This window comes from Sylvia atricapilla, chromosome 2 (genome assembly GCF_009819655.1).
Source record: "Sylvia atricapilla isolate bSylAtr1 chromosome 2, bSylAtr1.pri, whole genome shotgun sequence".
NCBI classification, from domain to species: Eukaryota; Metazoa; Chordata; class Aves; order Passeriformes; family Sylviidae; genus Sylvia; species Sylvia atricapilla.
The window spans coordinates 36,500,706-36,516,966 of record NC_089141.1 but is presented as its reverse complement, the minus strand read 5'-3'; the positions used below and the strand labels follow the sequence as shown (position 1 = coordinate 36,516,966).

The 16,261-nt window shown below is 38.8% G+C and overlaps 1 protein-coding gene across 1 annotated transcript in view; it reads left to right on the top strand.

Moving 5' to 3' along the window:
• SESN3 (sestrin 3) overlaps positions 1–15,391 on the top strand; it is a 39,340-nt gene extending 23,949 nt beyond the window's left edge. The window contains exons 3-10 of the mRNA XM_066312941.1: positions 1,998–2,195; positions 2,869–3,051; positions 3,436–3,672; positions 5,196–5,343; positions 7,761–7,876; positions 10,307–10,497; positions 11,763–11,907; positions 12,761–15,391. Coding sequence (XP_066169038.1) covers positions 1,998–2,195; positions 2,869–3,051; positions 3,436–3,672; positions 5,196–5,343; positions 7,761–7,876; positions 10,307–10,497; positions 11,763–11,907; positions 12,761–12,847 — 1,305 coding nt within the window. The 3' untranslated portion in view covers positions 12,848–15,391. The remainder of the gene's footprint in view (positions 1–1,997; positions 2,196–2,868; positions 3,052–3,435; positions 3,673–5,195; positions 5,344–7,760; positions 7,877–10,306; positions 10,498–11,762; positions 11,908–12,760) is intronic.
• Positions 15,392–16,261: the final 870 nt, after the last annotated feature.

Here is a 16,261-nt window from a genome sequence, read left to right as displayed (position 1 = left end):
ATTGCAGCAATGTGATTATGTAGCTCTCAGGGCAGTGCCTGACCCTCAGTTTGAGAGAACCTGCAAATATGACTTCACTCCTTGGACTGTAACTGTGGCTCTTGAGAGAATTTATGGTTGAAAGGTAGGAGTGGATTTCGGGCTCGAGATTTCTACCATGACAAATGCCAACTGTGGTTTGTTAAACAACTACCTTTCTCATTTCTTGTCATGAAATAGTACAGTGAATAGAGAGGGTTTAGTGTCAGAATAGTAACACACTGAAGTGATAATAACACTACTGGTGTCAAAGGCTGCTTTATTGTTGCAATGGAAAGAATATGGGCAGATAAATAATGACTTAATTGTAAAGGTTCCTATTAACATGCTACAAGGCTTTGAAAGCAGAATTTAAAAAAATATGTGGATGGAAATAAATCAGGAGGAAGTATATGCACAGTATGAAGAGGATAGTAATTGAGATGGAGATAAAGTTTAGAAATAATCATATGGCATATTGCTATACATAACATAGCAACAGCACAGTCCTACAGGATTATATTTTGATTCTGTCAGCAGGATTTCTTTCTATAACTTGCAGTGTTACAAGGAAAATTCCTGACAAGCTGGAGAAGATTAGAAACCTTACCAGAGACACAAAAAAATATTATTTCCCCAAGAAACCTCTAAATGAGACAAGAATCTCTTAAATACATGGGAGATGCACTTGTTGAAGAATAAGGGGGACTCCTAGGAGTGGAGCGAGGGATTATACAGGGATATAAAATGGTCTGTAATGTGTGAATAAAATTCTAATGGTAAAAACATTAAGGACAACGGAGAAGGTTTGTGTATGAAACACAGAAAAGCTGCCATAGTGGAGATACACATGTAAAAATGATGGAGCTGTCTAGCTGCTTTTCCTCTTTCTTTCTGAGCTCACAAATTAAACCAGAAAAGTACAGCGGGGAGAAATGAAAATGTGGTATGTTTTTTGTATTTCATTGTATGTAATTTCTATATAAGATCTGATAGCAAAATATTTGAGACATGGTCCACTCATCAGCCCATCATAAAGATGAAAACATACTTTAAATAGAGTATTTCTCCAAAAGCGTTTTGCTTCTCGGTTTTAAGCACTTTCTAGCTTCATGTGCAGTAAAACAGCTAAAATATGTTCTTATTTCATGGTGTTTGCAATAATAAGCTGGCTGGTTTATCACTGCACAGTGTCAGAATAAATACTATGTATTCTAGTCTTGTGCTTGTAAGTTCTGTGGTGAACATGTTGAGAATGGCTGTTCCTGGTGATAAACACTGAGTAATAGCACTCATACTGTGTCAGGGCTTGCAAGGCAAGAGTTACTTACTGTTCTGCTGTTTCATTTCATCTTGTGCCCAAGGTTTGAATTGGTTGGAATAATTAAAGAACAGCTTTTGTTTAAAGAAAGCATTAAATTCCTATTCTAAATAATACCTGAATGTTACGGACAAATTAGCACTTGATCTCCTCTTCAATTATGCAAGAAGAGATAGACTGCCAGGCTGTTTCTATAATTTGGTTACATAATCCAGTTCCTCTCCATTAATTTTAAAATTGATTTTAGGGCTGAGCACTCAGGTGGTGTGTGTCTATACAGGTTGTCTTCCATAAAGAATTTACTTTCCATTTAGATCTTACTTACTTCCAGCTCTCTGTACAAGTTTGATTTCAGCATCTGTGACTTCCTCTGTTTCAAGAAAATGTATAGAAAAATGGTTTGGGCTTTTTTAGAAATATACAAAATAGAAGAGGTTCAGTGTAAAGTGCTCTTCAGTTCTCAGTATACAAGTAGGTTCTGTGTATATGTATTTGCAAACATGCAGGCATGTATGTTTGCAAGTACACATCCAGAACTCCATCATTGTCTCTAAGTCTGGGCACTGATAAACCTTTCATACCGCAGCGTGTTTCTCCCCAGGGCTAAAGCAAGAGAAAATCTCTTCCTCTGTTAATATTTCTCCATCTTATTTTCAAGGTTATGCAAGCAAACGGTTTGGATGAACGTACCAATCTTCTTGTGGAAGAATATTCTACGTCTGGTCGCCTGGACAACATCACACAGGTCATGAGTATCCATACTCAATACCTGGAGTCTTTCCTCCGCAGCCAGTTCTATATGCTGCGCATGGATGGGCCCCTTCCTTTGCCCTACAGGCACTACATTGCCATCATGGTATGTACCTACAGGCTGTCAACCTTCTCCTGCAACTCTGATTTCTGTATTTTAAAAAGGAAGAAAAGAAAGGACTAATTTAAAAAGGAGAAATTAGGGTGCTGTTTTGACAGAGGCAATATTTTTGTTGTAGATTTTTATCACAATAAAACATGCCTAGCGAGAAGATTTTCAGTGAGAAGGGAGAATTGGCATCTACATCATTCCCTCTTTCCCACAGTGCGGCACCTCTCACATGTCCACATCACTGTGCAGCAGTAGGATGAGATGCAGTGGACTCAAGTCACAGGAAATTCCATATAGACACTAGGAAAACAATTCTCTCTGAGGATGTTGCAGCAGGAACCAAGAAATGTTCTGTGATCTCTAAGGGTGAAGATCTTGTCTGGACAAGGCTCCGAGCAACAAATTCTAAGTCAGCCCTGTGAGCAGAGGGTTCTCTTCTAGTGATCACTTCCAATCTAAATTATATTTTGCAATCCAGAGTAAACAATTTTATTTTTATTGGAGAATCCTCCATACTGTATAGAAATGCATTGCAATGCATTTGCACAAGGCCTTTTGGAGTGACATTGTACTTTTGTTTTGTGTTATTAACCTGTCTCCCACCCACAGCAAAACCAGATTACACACTAATGTGCTGCACTGTTCATTCTGTGTTTAATTATTCCAGGCTGCTGCCAGACATCAGTGTTCCTACCTAATAAATATGCACGTTGATGAGTTTCTGAAGACTGGCGGGATTGCAGAGTGGTTGAATGGTTTAGAATACATTCCCCAAAGGCTGAAAAATCTGAATGAAATAAACAAACTTCTTGCACACCGGCCCTGGCTGATCACAAAAGAGCACATCCAGGTACCTCTTCAGTCATGCCCTGTAAATACCAGTAAATGTCTGGTAAAAAGAACTGCCAAGAGCTGTGCAAGTGCCTTGTTAGGCTTCATTACTCTGAGTTTAAAAGTTCAGGGAAGTACTAGTGCACCAAACAAGCTCATTCTCCTGTGTGACAAGGCTAATAAGATTTTCTTTTTAGGAATAGCACTGGCTAAAATAGCCCAAAAGAAAAGAAGTAATATATTAGGTGTCTCTTTTTTTTATCCAGTGAGAGTTTGTGTGCAAGGGGAATATGGTATCATTATTGGAAGAAAGAATCAATCCCTATTTGAAATGTGTAGTTTTATAGAAAAGCTGGGGGCCAAAAGAAATTTTATATTTACACTTTTTTTATTCTCATTTCAGAAACTTGTCAAGACTGGGGAAAATAATTGGTCTCTTCCTGAACTGGTGCATGCTGTTGTCCTGTTGGCACATTATCATGCCTTGGCGAGTTTTGTATTTGGTAGTGGCATTAATCCAGAGAGAGATCCGGATACATCTAATGGAGTCAGACTTATAGCAGTCAACAACTTCTGTGTCTGTGATCTTGCCAATGACAACAACATAGAAAATGCATCCCTCACAAGTAGCAACTTTGGGGTTAGTGTTGCAAGAAAATTCTTTTGCTTGCCTCTGCTTTGTATAAGAAAACTTTCTTCCATTTTTTCCTGTTGCAATTTTAGTTTGAAATTTTTTGTCTACTTTACAGGAATGCTTGAGTCTGGTAATTCTTACATACACTCTGAAAATTTCCAGTGTAATCTGTTGAAAACCACACTGTAACAGTGGATGGTAGTCAGAGCAATGTGATCCTGATAGTTAATCTCACCACCCATCAGGCAAGATTAAAACTTTTCTTTCAGCAGAAAGCTTAAAGTCCCAGTTTCTTTAGACAGTGTGACATTGACTCCACACTAGGAGCATTGTTCCACCCATGTTCCTAACACAGGGAGTGAAAAGAAAAATAGAAGTAGTAGTAGTAATAACAGTAATAATAATAATTTTTACTTCTAGGCCTACAGTCATGAAACAGTTTGAAACCCTTCCATGTAGATGGGAGGAAATGTCTGAAATAAAATTACTTAATTCTTCATGCTGGTGTTCCAGTCTTGAATCAACAGAGAACTTTGATTACTGGCTAATTAACTTGATTAATTTGATTACTAGTTAATTAACTGGACATTTTTTCCTGAAAGTTGCTCTAGAATGCTTTTGAAGACGTACCCTTGAATTAATGCTGACAAATGAATTAGCCTCATTGCTTTGATGGAAGATCAGGATTATGAGCAGAGTTGCTAGATATGATTTTTACAATTAGCAGTAGAATGTAAGCATGTCATCACTCAGTTCAATCACTGTGTCTTAAATTTCTGGGCTGTAAAACATGCCAGCTCATGCCATGGAGGTGCCTTCCTCCCCATTTGTAGTGGGCAGAGCGCTAAGCAGTGAGAAGTCTGCTGAAACAATTGTTAACTATGGGCAAAAGAACAGACCCAAAAAGATGGAAAAGAAAAACTAAATAATTTATCTTATGAAAATCTGAATGATGGGTAGAGGGCACCCAAAACTTTGATGTATTTCTAGGAAAAAGAGGTCTTTTTTCCTCACAAAAGTTAGAAAAAGGGTCAACATAGTGGCTGTTTAAGTCACACATAATGAAAGAAAAGTACTGATTTGCTGTCTCAGGTTGTGTTTCTGTAAGGCAATGTTGCACTGCCTCTCTTCAGAAACATATTTTGCATTACCAGTGGACTGAATGTAGTTACCCTAGTATGAAAAGTTGTTTTATGAGAGACATAGGGCACGCAGATGGATTTTCCTGAGCTCTCCACGCGGTGGAATATGAGTGACTATGATTTCCACACTCAAACACAGCCTCTTCACTGTTAATCCCACTGCAGTGAATTACTGCAGCAGGCTACATTAACACTTCCCAGCTCCTGTCTTCCTGCTGTCTGAAAGCTGTTTGTCTGTGCTGGATGTGGCAAAATGCATTCTGGCTTGAGTTTCTGTGTTTGCTGCTGCTGTCTGGTTTCGAGAACGTTGGTTGTCTAGCATGAAATCCAAAGATGACACACATTGTCTATCTTCTAATTTTGCAGAATGTCATGGTGTTTTTGCAGATTGCAGATTCTTTAAGTGAGCTGGAGGCCCTGATGGAAAGGATGAAGAGACTTCAAGAAGATAAAGAGGACGAAGAAGCCTCTCAGGAAGAAATGGCAACTCGCTTTGAGAAGGAGAAGAAGGAGAGTCTGCTAGTAATTAGTGGAGGTATTTGTGCTTTTCCAATGCAATTTTGTTTGTGCTTTTTAAGAAATAAGTGCTTGAAACTGGTTCAGTGAGTGGAACTTTTCCTGTCCATTTCTTAATTCTGGCTCTTCATTTAGGAGAAGTGTAGTAAGGGTGGTCTTACCTTTTGCTTCATCACCTTAGGAGTTCTTGATTGACAAATAACATCATCCTTTCTACTACTTGAAATTGAGCTTTTGAATATTAAAAAAAAAAAAAAAAAAAAAAGCCTATAGGCTTCCTTAAAAAGCAGGGTGTACATTTTTCTTTCTTTATATGTTCTGTATCATCAACATAATTATTAATTATAATTAATATTATATCTAATTCATCTTCTGTATAATTTATAATAATTTTATATAATTGTAATATAATTATTGTATATTTTGTTATTTATCTACTTAATTATTATTTTCTCTTATAATAATATAATATATCATTAATATATTTAATTGATTCTGTTATTAATTTAAATTAATAAATTAGTAATAATGTTCAGTAATATTTCACAGATGTAGCTTCTGTGGTGCTTAGAACTTCATTGACACTCATAAGTAGCTTTCAGATATGACATTTAGTTTAGGAATTAGATGATGAGACTCAGCTACTTTACCATTTACTGCCCACCTGGAAAGGACATTTCCATCTTGCTGCTCTGAGGGATCCATACTGCTGTGCTGTTCCATTGCCTATCTTCTGATAGACATTGGTAACATTTTTTTATTCCTAAATAATTTTCCAAATTTTGAGCTGAAACTTTCTTTTCCCATATTCTTCATATGCTCTGGAGGCCTTCATCTCTAACAAATTACAGAATGAAGTCTGCTTCATACAGACAGGAAGGTGTTATTTTTTTCCCAAAGAAAGTGTTAGAAGAAAGATATTATTAAGACAATCAGTATCTCTAGCTATTTCCTCATAGTAGAAGCTACTTGAAGATGATTGCTTGTGTCTTTTTAAAAAGTGACCACTAAAATGCTTCACATTTTACTGCACTGTTCTTAGTGAATTTAGGTCTCTGCAGCTTCAGACCAGATGTGTTCGAAAGAATCAATGGGTTTGTGCAAAGAACCCAAAAGGGAGGAAGAATGTACTGAGGATCAGCAGAGGGATTGTTTTGTGCCTCTTCAGGAACATGGAAAATCTCTGAAAAAGATGCAGCCAGCAACACTAAGCTGGATTTTTTTTTAATAGACATTGTGAATTCTTGCTGTATTTTCCTTTGGTCAGGCAGTATTAGCAGTGCAGATAAATGGACACTCATTGCAGTTTCATTATCAAATCAGGACTTCCCTGAGTCTCTGCAACTTCAGGTGTTTAGGGAAAAGGGGTCATTCAAGACAGGAAGGTTTTTTGATGGGGTTGCTGGCAGTTTTGTTGACTTTCTTCCCTCTTTACCATTTCCTGATTTCAGTTGAGGAGTCTGTGTTGGGCCTTTCATGAAATCCAGTCCTTGTCAGGGCAGAGGAGTGTATGTGTAAAGGTTTTTTATTCTTTGCTGAGAATTTACTGTAGCAGCTGTTGTCCAAGCTTCTTCCTACACAGTTATGTTTTGATTGTTTAACGAGGCAAAGAGGAGATAAAGCACTTCTTCAATTCTTAGATTAACTGACTTTTCAAGGTGCTAACAGTGGACATATGGCAACTGTTCTGTCAATGCATGTGGAAGCAAGCCATGATTTTAACATCAGGGTCAAATGCAGTCAGCTATGCAGTAGTCAACTTCTGCAGAGGTGGTTACAACAATCAAGCCACCTGTTTATTTAGGAGGGAAAGATTGATTCCTGATAGAGAACCTGTGTGTGCTTAGTGATATGTTTTGGAGCTCTTTGAAGATGCTTAGTTACTACAGCTTCTGGCAGAATTTCACCCTGGTGTACTGTAGAGCTCTTGGCTTTCATATAATCTTCAGCTGATATTTGCCAGCAGAGTGTTATGTTGCTTTCTGTTGCTTATACTCCAGCTTACAGAACAGAGCTGGTGTGATTCCTGACACAAAGGCTGCTCAGTACAACAATTGTGCTGTCAAGGATCCTTTTTTTTTTTCTTATGCTAACACAGTGACTTTGCTAATGATATTCATATTCCTGACTTAAGAAACTAACTCCCTCAGAAGTCAACAGAGAGGAAAGGAAACCTCTAGACAGAAGTGTAGCCCATCTCTTTTTTTGTAGAAGTACATTAGATGTCTGGTATAGGCTGACATTTAATGGGGTCAATGAAGGCAATGTATCCAATACAAGCAGATGAGAATTAAAACGTTTCTTTCCTTTGTACCACTCTTCTCCTTTGCATAACTTCTAAAATTGTCCTCTAGTCCTGTAGTAGAGTGGTCATTAGAAGTCACCATTAACTCATGTTCTTGCCTAAAGCAAAGCATTTTGCTGTTTCATTCCCAGCATTTGATGATGAAATAATGTCTACAGATGTCTCCCGTTACGTTGAAGATCCTGGGTTTGGGTACAAAGACTTTGCAAGGCGAGGAGAAGACCATCTGCCAACATTCAGAGCTCAGGTACCATCTCTTTAAAGCACATTCACTCAAAGAATGTTTATATATCTCACTACAGAGCATAAAGTGATTATAGTGGGACATGTTTGTTGTATGCTCCTTTCCTTGTCCTGGTTCATTAAATAACTCACAACCTTACATGAATCTCCCTGAGATGGAGACTTTCACTATTTGTCAGTCTCTGGCAAGGCAATACGTGGCTTTCCATCTTACTTCAGTTATTACCAGTATTAATGTTTGAAAACTGTACAGTGTATCTGAAATAAAAGGGAAAGGTAGAAAAACAAAAATTTCTTTCCGATCCCTCCAGATATTGTAGAAAAAAAATCCACTGGAGCAACTCTTCATTCCTGTCATTTTACTAAGTACTCTCTGTCCAGTGGCTGTCAGTACCTGGCTATGTATATGTCTGTGAGAGTGATTTGGGGACTGTTGTTCTCATATGTGCACCAAATCTCTGGACTTGGAATGCTGTGAAAGAAAAGGAATTCCTAAATATGATCTGAAGTTTTTGCTGTATTTTAATGCAATTTTCTCAATGCTGTTGGAAAAACAGAATATACATTTTACCTGTACATTGTCTTATATATTGACATCCTTTGCCATGACCAGAATCATGAACTTTGTATTATATATAACAGGAGGGACATTCTGGGTGGTTCTGTTCCATCTTACAGAGCACATTCATAAGCAGTCTAGAAGTAAATGGAAAGCAATGGAAGAAATCTTCAGCCAAATCAGAGAACTTCAATTAAAATGACAGTGGGTGCAGGAAAACTCTGTGGTCAGAAGATGTATCTAAGACTGTAAAATAAAGAATCCATGATCACTTTCAGGAAATGTATTTAGCTTTATAGCAGTCTCTGCTGAACTGGATAATTTATTCTGTGGTCTTTATATGAGCCTGATGTAGGTTATTACTGCCAAAAAGAATAAGGCATAGTCAGTGCCTATAAATCAAACAATCTGCCTAACTACTTTAGGAGCAGCAGGCTCCCTTGGAAAAAAGCTCCAAAGAAGTTGAAATTGGAACTGAAACATCTCTGCTCTTAAATAAACAGGGCAGCTTCTGACTTCCATTCAAAGAAGTCACCTTGATAATTCAACTTTATTATGTCCTACTCTTAAAACAGTTGGATGTATATACCCACAACCTCCCAAATTCACTGCTAATAATGATACTTAAATTTCAGTAGCATTCAAAACACCTGCAATAAGTCTAAGCCTTACTCTGATGAAACAAAACTGCCTTTCTTTCTATGGTTTTTAATTCATTAATAGAAAAAAGTATTCTATACACAGAAGAATGTCTTTCAGCTGGTTTTTGGGGGAGAGGTTTCACTGATAATAGGGATCAATTGCTGTTAGTCAACAGCGCTTTCCCCTCTTTGGGCCTTTTGGCTCTCAGAGGCTTTTGTGATGTCCTGGACACCTTTCCAGGGCTCTATGGGTACGGCATATTTCTCATATATTTCTCACAAGCCTTACAGTCTTTTGTGAGCCAGAGGCAGCCAGAGGCCAAACGTAATGTTGTGATACATTTTAGATGCCATTGAAGGCTCTGTGAGACAACGGAGCACTGCTCTGCTCTTCCCTGCTGTCTGTCTCAGGGTGATGGGACAGTAGACATGCTTCAGGGTGCCCAGGTGAGGACCCTGGCCTGGCAGTACCTTTGGAAAACAGTCAGAAACAGGAAGGAGATGGAAGTGATGCCCTCAGCTGTAAAGATGCCATCAGTGATGGGATAATAGAGCATTTGACAAGGATGTGGGCAGGCTTTCACTTTCTGTGTGATGGCAGTGCAGAACGCCCTTGCTCCCGCTCTGGAGCAGAATGGTTCTTCCTGCGGTGCCACCACTCTGCAAAGATTTCCCATTCCTCACATGAGCAGGCAGGCTTTTATCTTGCAATCCAGGTGCTTGTCTAAGACCAAAGCGGCCTGGATTTTATCAATTTGTTCAGGGATGGTTCAGCACTTTACCCAATGATTGTACATCCTGGCTGGAAGTAAACATCCCTACTTGGAGCTAAGCACTAAAGCCTCCTCTTTGAGGCTTTAGTGCTTAGCTTTTAAAATTTAAGTTTTTAAGATTTTAAAGGCTTTAAGTTTTTAAAATTAAAGGCCAATCCCACATGGAATGATATTGGTCAGAGTGGCAAAGCAGAAGATTCCCTAAGCACTTTAGGAAAAACTTGGGTTTTTTTCTCCTGTAGGCTAATGATATCCACGGTTGGGGTGTCGCAACATGATATTCGTTGCCGAGAATTCTGGGGAAATAGAGCAGCTGATGTGGATGAAGATTTCAAAATGCAAATTTTTGGAAGGGAATAAAGTCATAACTATCAGACAACAAAATCTGTTGAGTTGTAGAGAAGATGACATCAGGAATTCATTTCATTTGTGCTTTTTTATATTTTCTTCTCTTCCTGCAGGACTATACTTGGGAAAATCATGGCTTTTCCCTTGTAAACAGGCTTTATTCTGATATTGGGCATCTCCTGGATGAGAAGTTTCGGATGGTGTATAACCTCACATATAACACTATGGCAACACATGAGGATGTTGATACAACTACGCTACGAAGAGCTTTATTTAACTATGTCCACTGTATGTATGGAATCAGGTACGGACAAAAATTCCCTGGCTTAGGAGTACATTTTAAAACTATGTAAACAGAAAAATAAACCATGTGTAAAGCATTATTTTAGACTGGGTGTTTAAAGTGGAGATGGTACCTCTGTCTGGAAGTTAGAGTGGTTTTGCTGGCATATCAGTATAGTTTTTCCTTCCAGTGCAGAAAATTAGTCAGGATGGAAATTTTTACAGAAATGTCTTCTCTGGAGCCAGCCTGTATCCTTCATTCAGGAAAGACAACATCCCTAAGCAAGTTCACAGACAACACCGAGTTGGGCGGGAGTGCTGATTTGCTGGAAGGAGGTAGGAAGACCCTACAGAGGACACTGGAGAGGCTGGATCAATGGGCTGAGGCCAATTATATGAGATTCAGTGATGCCAAATGCCAAGTCCTGCACTGGGGTCACAACAGCCCCAGGCACTACAGGCTGGTGGCAGTGGCTGGGAAGCTGCTCAGTGAAAAATCCCTGGGGGTGCTGGACAATGGCAGCTGAACATGATCCAGCTGTGCCCAGGTGGCCAAAAGGCCAATGGCGTCCTGGCCTGGATCAGCCATGGGTGTGGCCAATAGGACCAGATTGTCCCCCTGCACTGGGCACTGCTGAGGCCACACCTCAAATCCTGTGGTCAGTTCTGGGCCCCTCCCTGCAAGAAAGACATTGAGGGGCTGGAGCGTGTCCAGAGAAGGGCAGCGGAGCTGGGGAGGAGTCTGGAGCACAAGTCCTAAGAGGAGCAGCTGAGGGAGCTCGGGGTGTTTAGTCTGGAGGCACAGGGAGCGCCTTCTCACTGTCTACAACAACCTGAGAGGAGACTGTTGCCAGGTGGGGATCAGCCTCTTCTCCCAGGTAACAAGTGACAGGATGAGAACAAATGGCTTCAAGTAGCACTAAGGGAAGGTTTCGTATGGATATTAGGGAAAATTTCTTTGCAGAAAGATTTGTAAAGCTTTGGAACAGCCCACAGAAGTGGGAGAGTGGTCATCCCTGGAAGTGTTCATAAAGTGGTGGATAGGGCACTTGGTTTAATGGTGAACATGGTGATCGTTTAGGGTTAACCACTGGGTTTGATGATCTTAAAAGTCTTTTCCAACCTTAACAATTCTATGATCCTACTAAGCCTTTCAGATCCTTTCCTAACACGTGTTTTTTGTTCGTGTATGATAAATGTTCCAGTTCCTAGGCTTAGGAACATAATGCTGCAAAAGACAATGCTTATAGAAACTTACATCAAACAGAATGATTGCTTGTGTTGTAGGTATGATGACTACGATTATGGAGAAGTTAATCAGCTACTTGAACGCAGCCTGAAGGTTTACATAAAGACAGTGACCTGCTACCCAGAGAGAACTACCAAGCGCATGTACGATAGTTACTGGCGTCAGTTCAAGCACTCGGAGAAGGTACGTGTTCCAAAGCCAGAGTGGCTTCACAGAGACCCCTGTGCTGTTTGAAAATTGAAATATGGGGAGACCTAAAATGGCAGCATCTGTCAAATGGACTGTTTTAAATCAGAGAAAAAAACAAATAAGATAATTTCTTGAGTGTTAGACAGTAATTTGACAAAAAATGCTTCTTAGTGTGCTGGAAATAGTAGTAGTAGTAGTAGTAGTAGTATTGGTGGTAGTGGTAATAATAGTAGAAGTAGTAGCATTTTGAGTCACTTCTCCATAAAATTGAATTAATAACTGTAAAAGAAAAGTGAATAAACTTGAGAATGCGGAAGTAGTCAACTATGCCAATAGCTGGGATTTGGAGATCAAAAAATCCCTATATATATATATACACACTTTATGGCATTTTTCAGCAATCAAAATGTCACATTAAATGCTTCCTGAGAAGGGTTCAGTGCATGTGTGCCTGCTAGCCTGTCTAGCATGGAAACTGTTCCTTATTCTGTGCTCCTTTGTAATGGTCACAGGTAGTAGTAAAGAAAACCAAATATAATTTAGAAAGAACTAATGCTATTAGAATACAAAAAAAGATTTAAAGGTGGCTTCTCAGATGAAAGATTGCTTAAAGCAGCAGTTGAGGCTAGTTCCTTGCCATCCTGGGATGTTGTCTTTATTGGCTGCATATTGTCCATATTACTACACAGCTGTCTCTGGAGGAACTGTAGTCCTGCAGCAGGGTACAAGGAGAAGAAACAAAGTTTTCTTGCATCAATACTTTCCTGAAGGCTAGAAGTTTCAGTCTGAGTGAATAAACCATGTTGCATTCAGAGGTGAGCTAAATGGCTGATGTAATTTTTCACAGGTTCACGTCAATCTACTTCTGATGGAAGCTCGGATGCAAGCCGAACTTCTGTATGCCCTTCGTGCCATAACTCGTCACTTAACCTGAAGCACTCGCTGGCCAGGAGTACAGGGCCTTTTACTGAGTATGTAAAGACCTTTTGAAATAGATACACACCAGAAGCTGTTTGTGATGTAGCATCAGGTTATTCAATTCTCTAGTGTCAAAGTTTAGCCGTGCTTCTTGGCGGCTGTAATGTGCAATGACGTGTTTTATTTTCTTGATGCTTAACATTACTAATGATAACAAAAGTAACACTGAGGAGCGCTACTCTGCATTGTTCCCGGCTGGATTTCTGCACAGTGGTCAGGATCCTGAAACTGGTTTTATTGTATCCAATCCTAGCGCTTTGTTCTTTAAGCACTGGAGTGAAGTGCTTAGAGACTTCTTTTTCCAAGCAATCATTTTTCAGATGAGTGGAGTCCAGCAGAAGATCAGTTCTGCCTGTCCTGAGAACGTCCCACCACGTCGTGACTCGTGACAGAGACGCACGGGCTGTGCTGCATCAAATTGCCCACTGGATTGTCCTGTGTGTCCTGGAGACTGCTGCCAGTCACTGTCTTACTACAGCAATTGGAGGTGATGCGAGATGTGGATGCAAACATCGAGCACACTTTAATGTGAAATTAATGTTGATAAATCCTACAGCATGCTACTGAAGTGTGACATTCATCCGCTTTGTCCTGCCCCTTCACAAAGAGAAGAGGCCTCACGACTTGCCATTTCAGCCACACTTACTGTGTTTCTATCATGCATAGTCTTGTTTTACTGACAGTCACCCTCAGTTGTCCTGACAATATCCATGCTCATCACGTGTTGCAATTTGTTTAGTTGGCACCTATAAAATTAATACACAGGCTGACCAAAAATAGGGTTGTGGGGTTTTTTGCACTCTCTTCTTTATCAATGTTTTAACTAAGGAAAGTAAAGGAAGGCTAGTATATCTATTTCATATTGGATGTATAGAAATTATTTCCCATAACTTTTTCATAGCATGAAATTGTAATATTCAAAGTTTTAAAATTTCTATGCATTAGTGTGAGTGAACAAAAGAAAAGTGCAATATTTAAAAAGAAAGCAAGCTTTTTTCCCTGACATGCCACTGCTAAAGTGTCCTTCTTATATAGCCATAAAGAAATTTTAAAACCAAATTTCTTTATTGTCTAAGGCCTAGCAGTTTTGTTTTAGCTTTTATGGCTTAAGACAACCTGATACTGAGATGCCAAAGCATCCCCAAAACAAAGCATTTTTGGACAACCAGTAATATTGGGGAAGGGAAGAAATAAGCTGCCAAAAATGTCACACTTTTGTGCTGTTTTCTGTTGCTTTTGACTAATTTTTGAGAGCACAAAATGTTGATATTTATAGCTTTATTTTGTATTGCATTTAATGAACCAGTGAAGTGCCTAAAGAGATGCTTAAACTTACCCAGTAGGACACAAGTTAACTGCTTCAACTTTTGTCTGTTGGTTTGGAGTTTTCATGTTTCTTTTGAGGAGGGTGACCTTTATTTCTGTGATACACTCAAAACTAACTGGACAGGTTTATTTTTAATGTTCTGTTGGATTGTAGAGGCTGATGCCAGACTTTTTTTCATTGATGATTGCAGAATTGTTAGAAAAAAATACTACCAGTCAGATTTTCACACTTTTCATTTACAAAACCATGGACCAGTACTCTACTAAAGTTAGTTTTATGTTTTCTTCCTTCTTCCTGATCCTTTCTTTGACATTGCATGTTGGTTTTTCTACTTTATCTGTCCGTTCCAGATTGGAAAGCCCAATGATTGTACACTTTTCTGCACTTTCAGACTGCAGAATCTGCATGTGAAAACCTTTTGAGAAAGAAATCATGATTTTTTTTTTTTAAGTGTCATGTTGGCTTTTTAGAAAACTACCCATGAGATGGCATTGGTCTGCCTTCTAGAGAGCATTGGGTAGAACATCAGATTTATTTATCTCATAGAGCTAACAGCAGAGATTTCTCAGAAATACTGAGATGCTCATATGTGTGAACTTAGATTTGCTTTCTAAATTGTTATGTTTCCCCCCATCTTGTGATTGTAGTGGCCATACCTAATGGCTTCTGCTGAGAGAAGTTTTCATGCAATACTTTAGTTTTTTTTCAAGTGATGGGAACTGTTCAGTACTACTTTAAATTTCTTTGCATTGAAAGGTCAAGTAGTTCTCAAGAAGCACAGTTGAGCTCTAGAAAGGAGATGAAACTAGATTTGGGTAATTAATATGATGGCTTTGTTTCCCCTCAGAAATGCAAAGACTTCTGGAGTAGGTTGAGTTTTACATTTGGAAACATGAGTGCCTTTACTTCTTTCCTTATGAAATATACTTGCCAGCTCAAATGCCTTCGTGAGCAAAGTACATGAGCAGATTTGAAATACAGAAACCATAAATGGATTGCTTTATAAAACTTGTAGTAAACCAGTGTTTTGTTTTGGGTTTTTTTAAGTGCCATATCAAGTCCCATATGGCCTGCAAGACATTCCATCATAGGAAATGTCATTGTACAACTAGTTTGCTATTTCTCTTTTTTTTCTTTCTTTAATATTAAATGCAAACTTGAAACATCTGGAAATGTTTTCCACGTGGCATTTTTTTTCAAAGTATTGCATTTACAGTGCAACAATTTATAGCCTAGTTTTTATACACAAATTTGGGATTTTTAATAGATGTTAGTTGAGAATAGGTGTTTAAAGTCAGACAACGCTAACATACACTTTATGCACGCTTTAGGTTCACACTGTGCCAACTTTTAATGTGCAAGTGTTTTTGGATTTTTTTGCATTTTTAAAGCATGCATGAATGTAAATCTTCACACTTTGTTCATGAATATTTTTCTTAAGAGTACCATAATCATTGGAAGCGTAGATCCTCTCCCTTTGTGTTCCTTCATTGGAATTGGTAATTACCAGCATTCGTGTTAGTCTACAAAATCCCAGCCGTGACCAACATGAAAACAAAGTGTACAGTCTCCTGTCTGCTGAAGAGAAAGCTTGATAGGTACAAATTAACCAGCTAGCACAAGGAACACTGTGAGTAGGGAACAGAGCTTTTGAGCATGAACAGCTTCTTATCATTGCAGAGTCATTTAAAATGTGTGTTGCTGTAGAGTATGTCCTTGCTGAGATTGCTCTATTTCTTTGGTAATGAAGAGAAGTGAAAAAAGTGTCAACTGGAGAAAGCATTTGCATTTCCCAGAACACTCTACCCACAGCTGAACTTCATGAGGGTATCATCATACAAGAAGAGAAATAATTGTTAAAACAGAAATAATTATTTTAAATTTGGGTGCAGTTTTTGCAGATAGCTACTACAGCTAGTGCTGTGCTGTCCTATGAGAATTTTTGTGAGCTGTAGATGGATTTATTTTCATCAAGGTTGAATTAAAACATTTATCCTTTGTCCTAAAGCGTTCATTAAAATAAAAAGCACAGAATCATAGAAT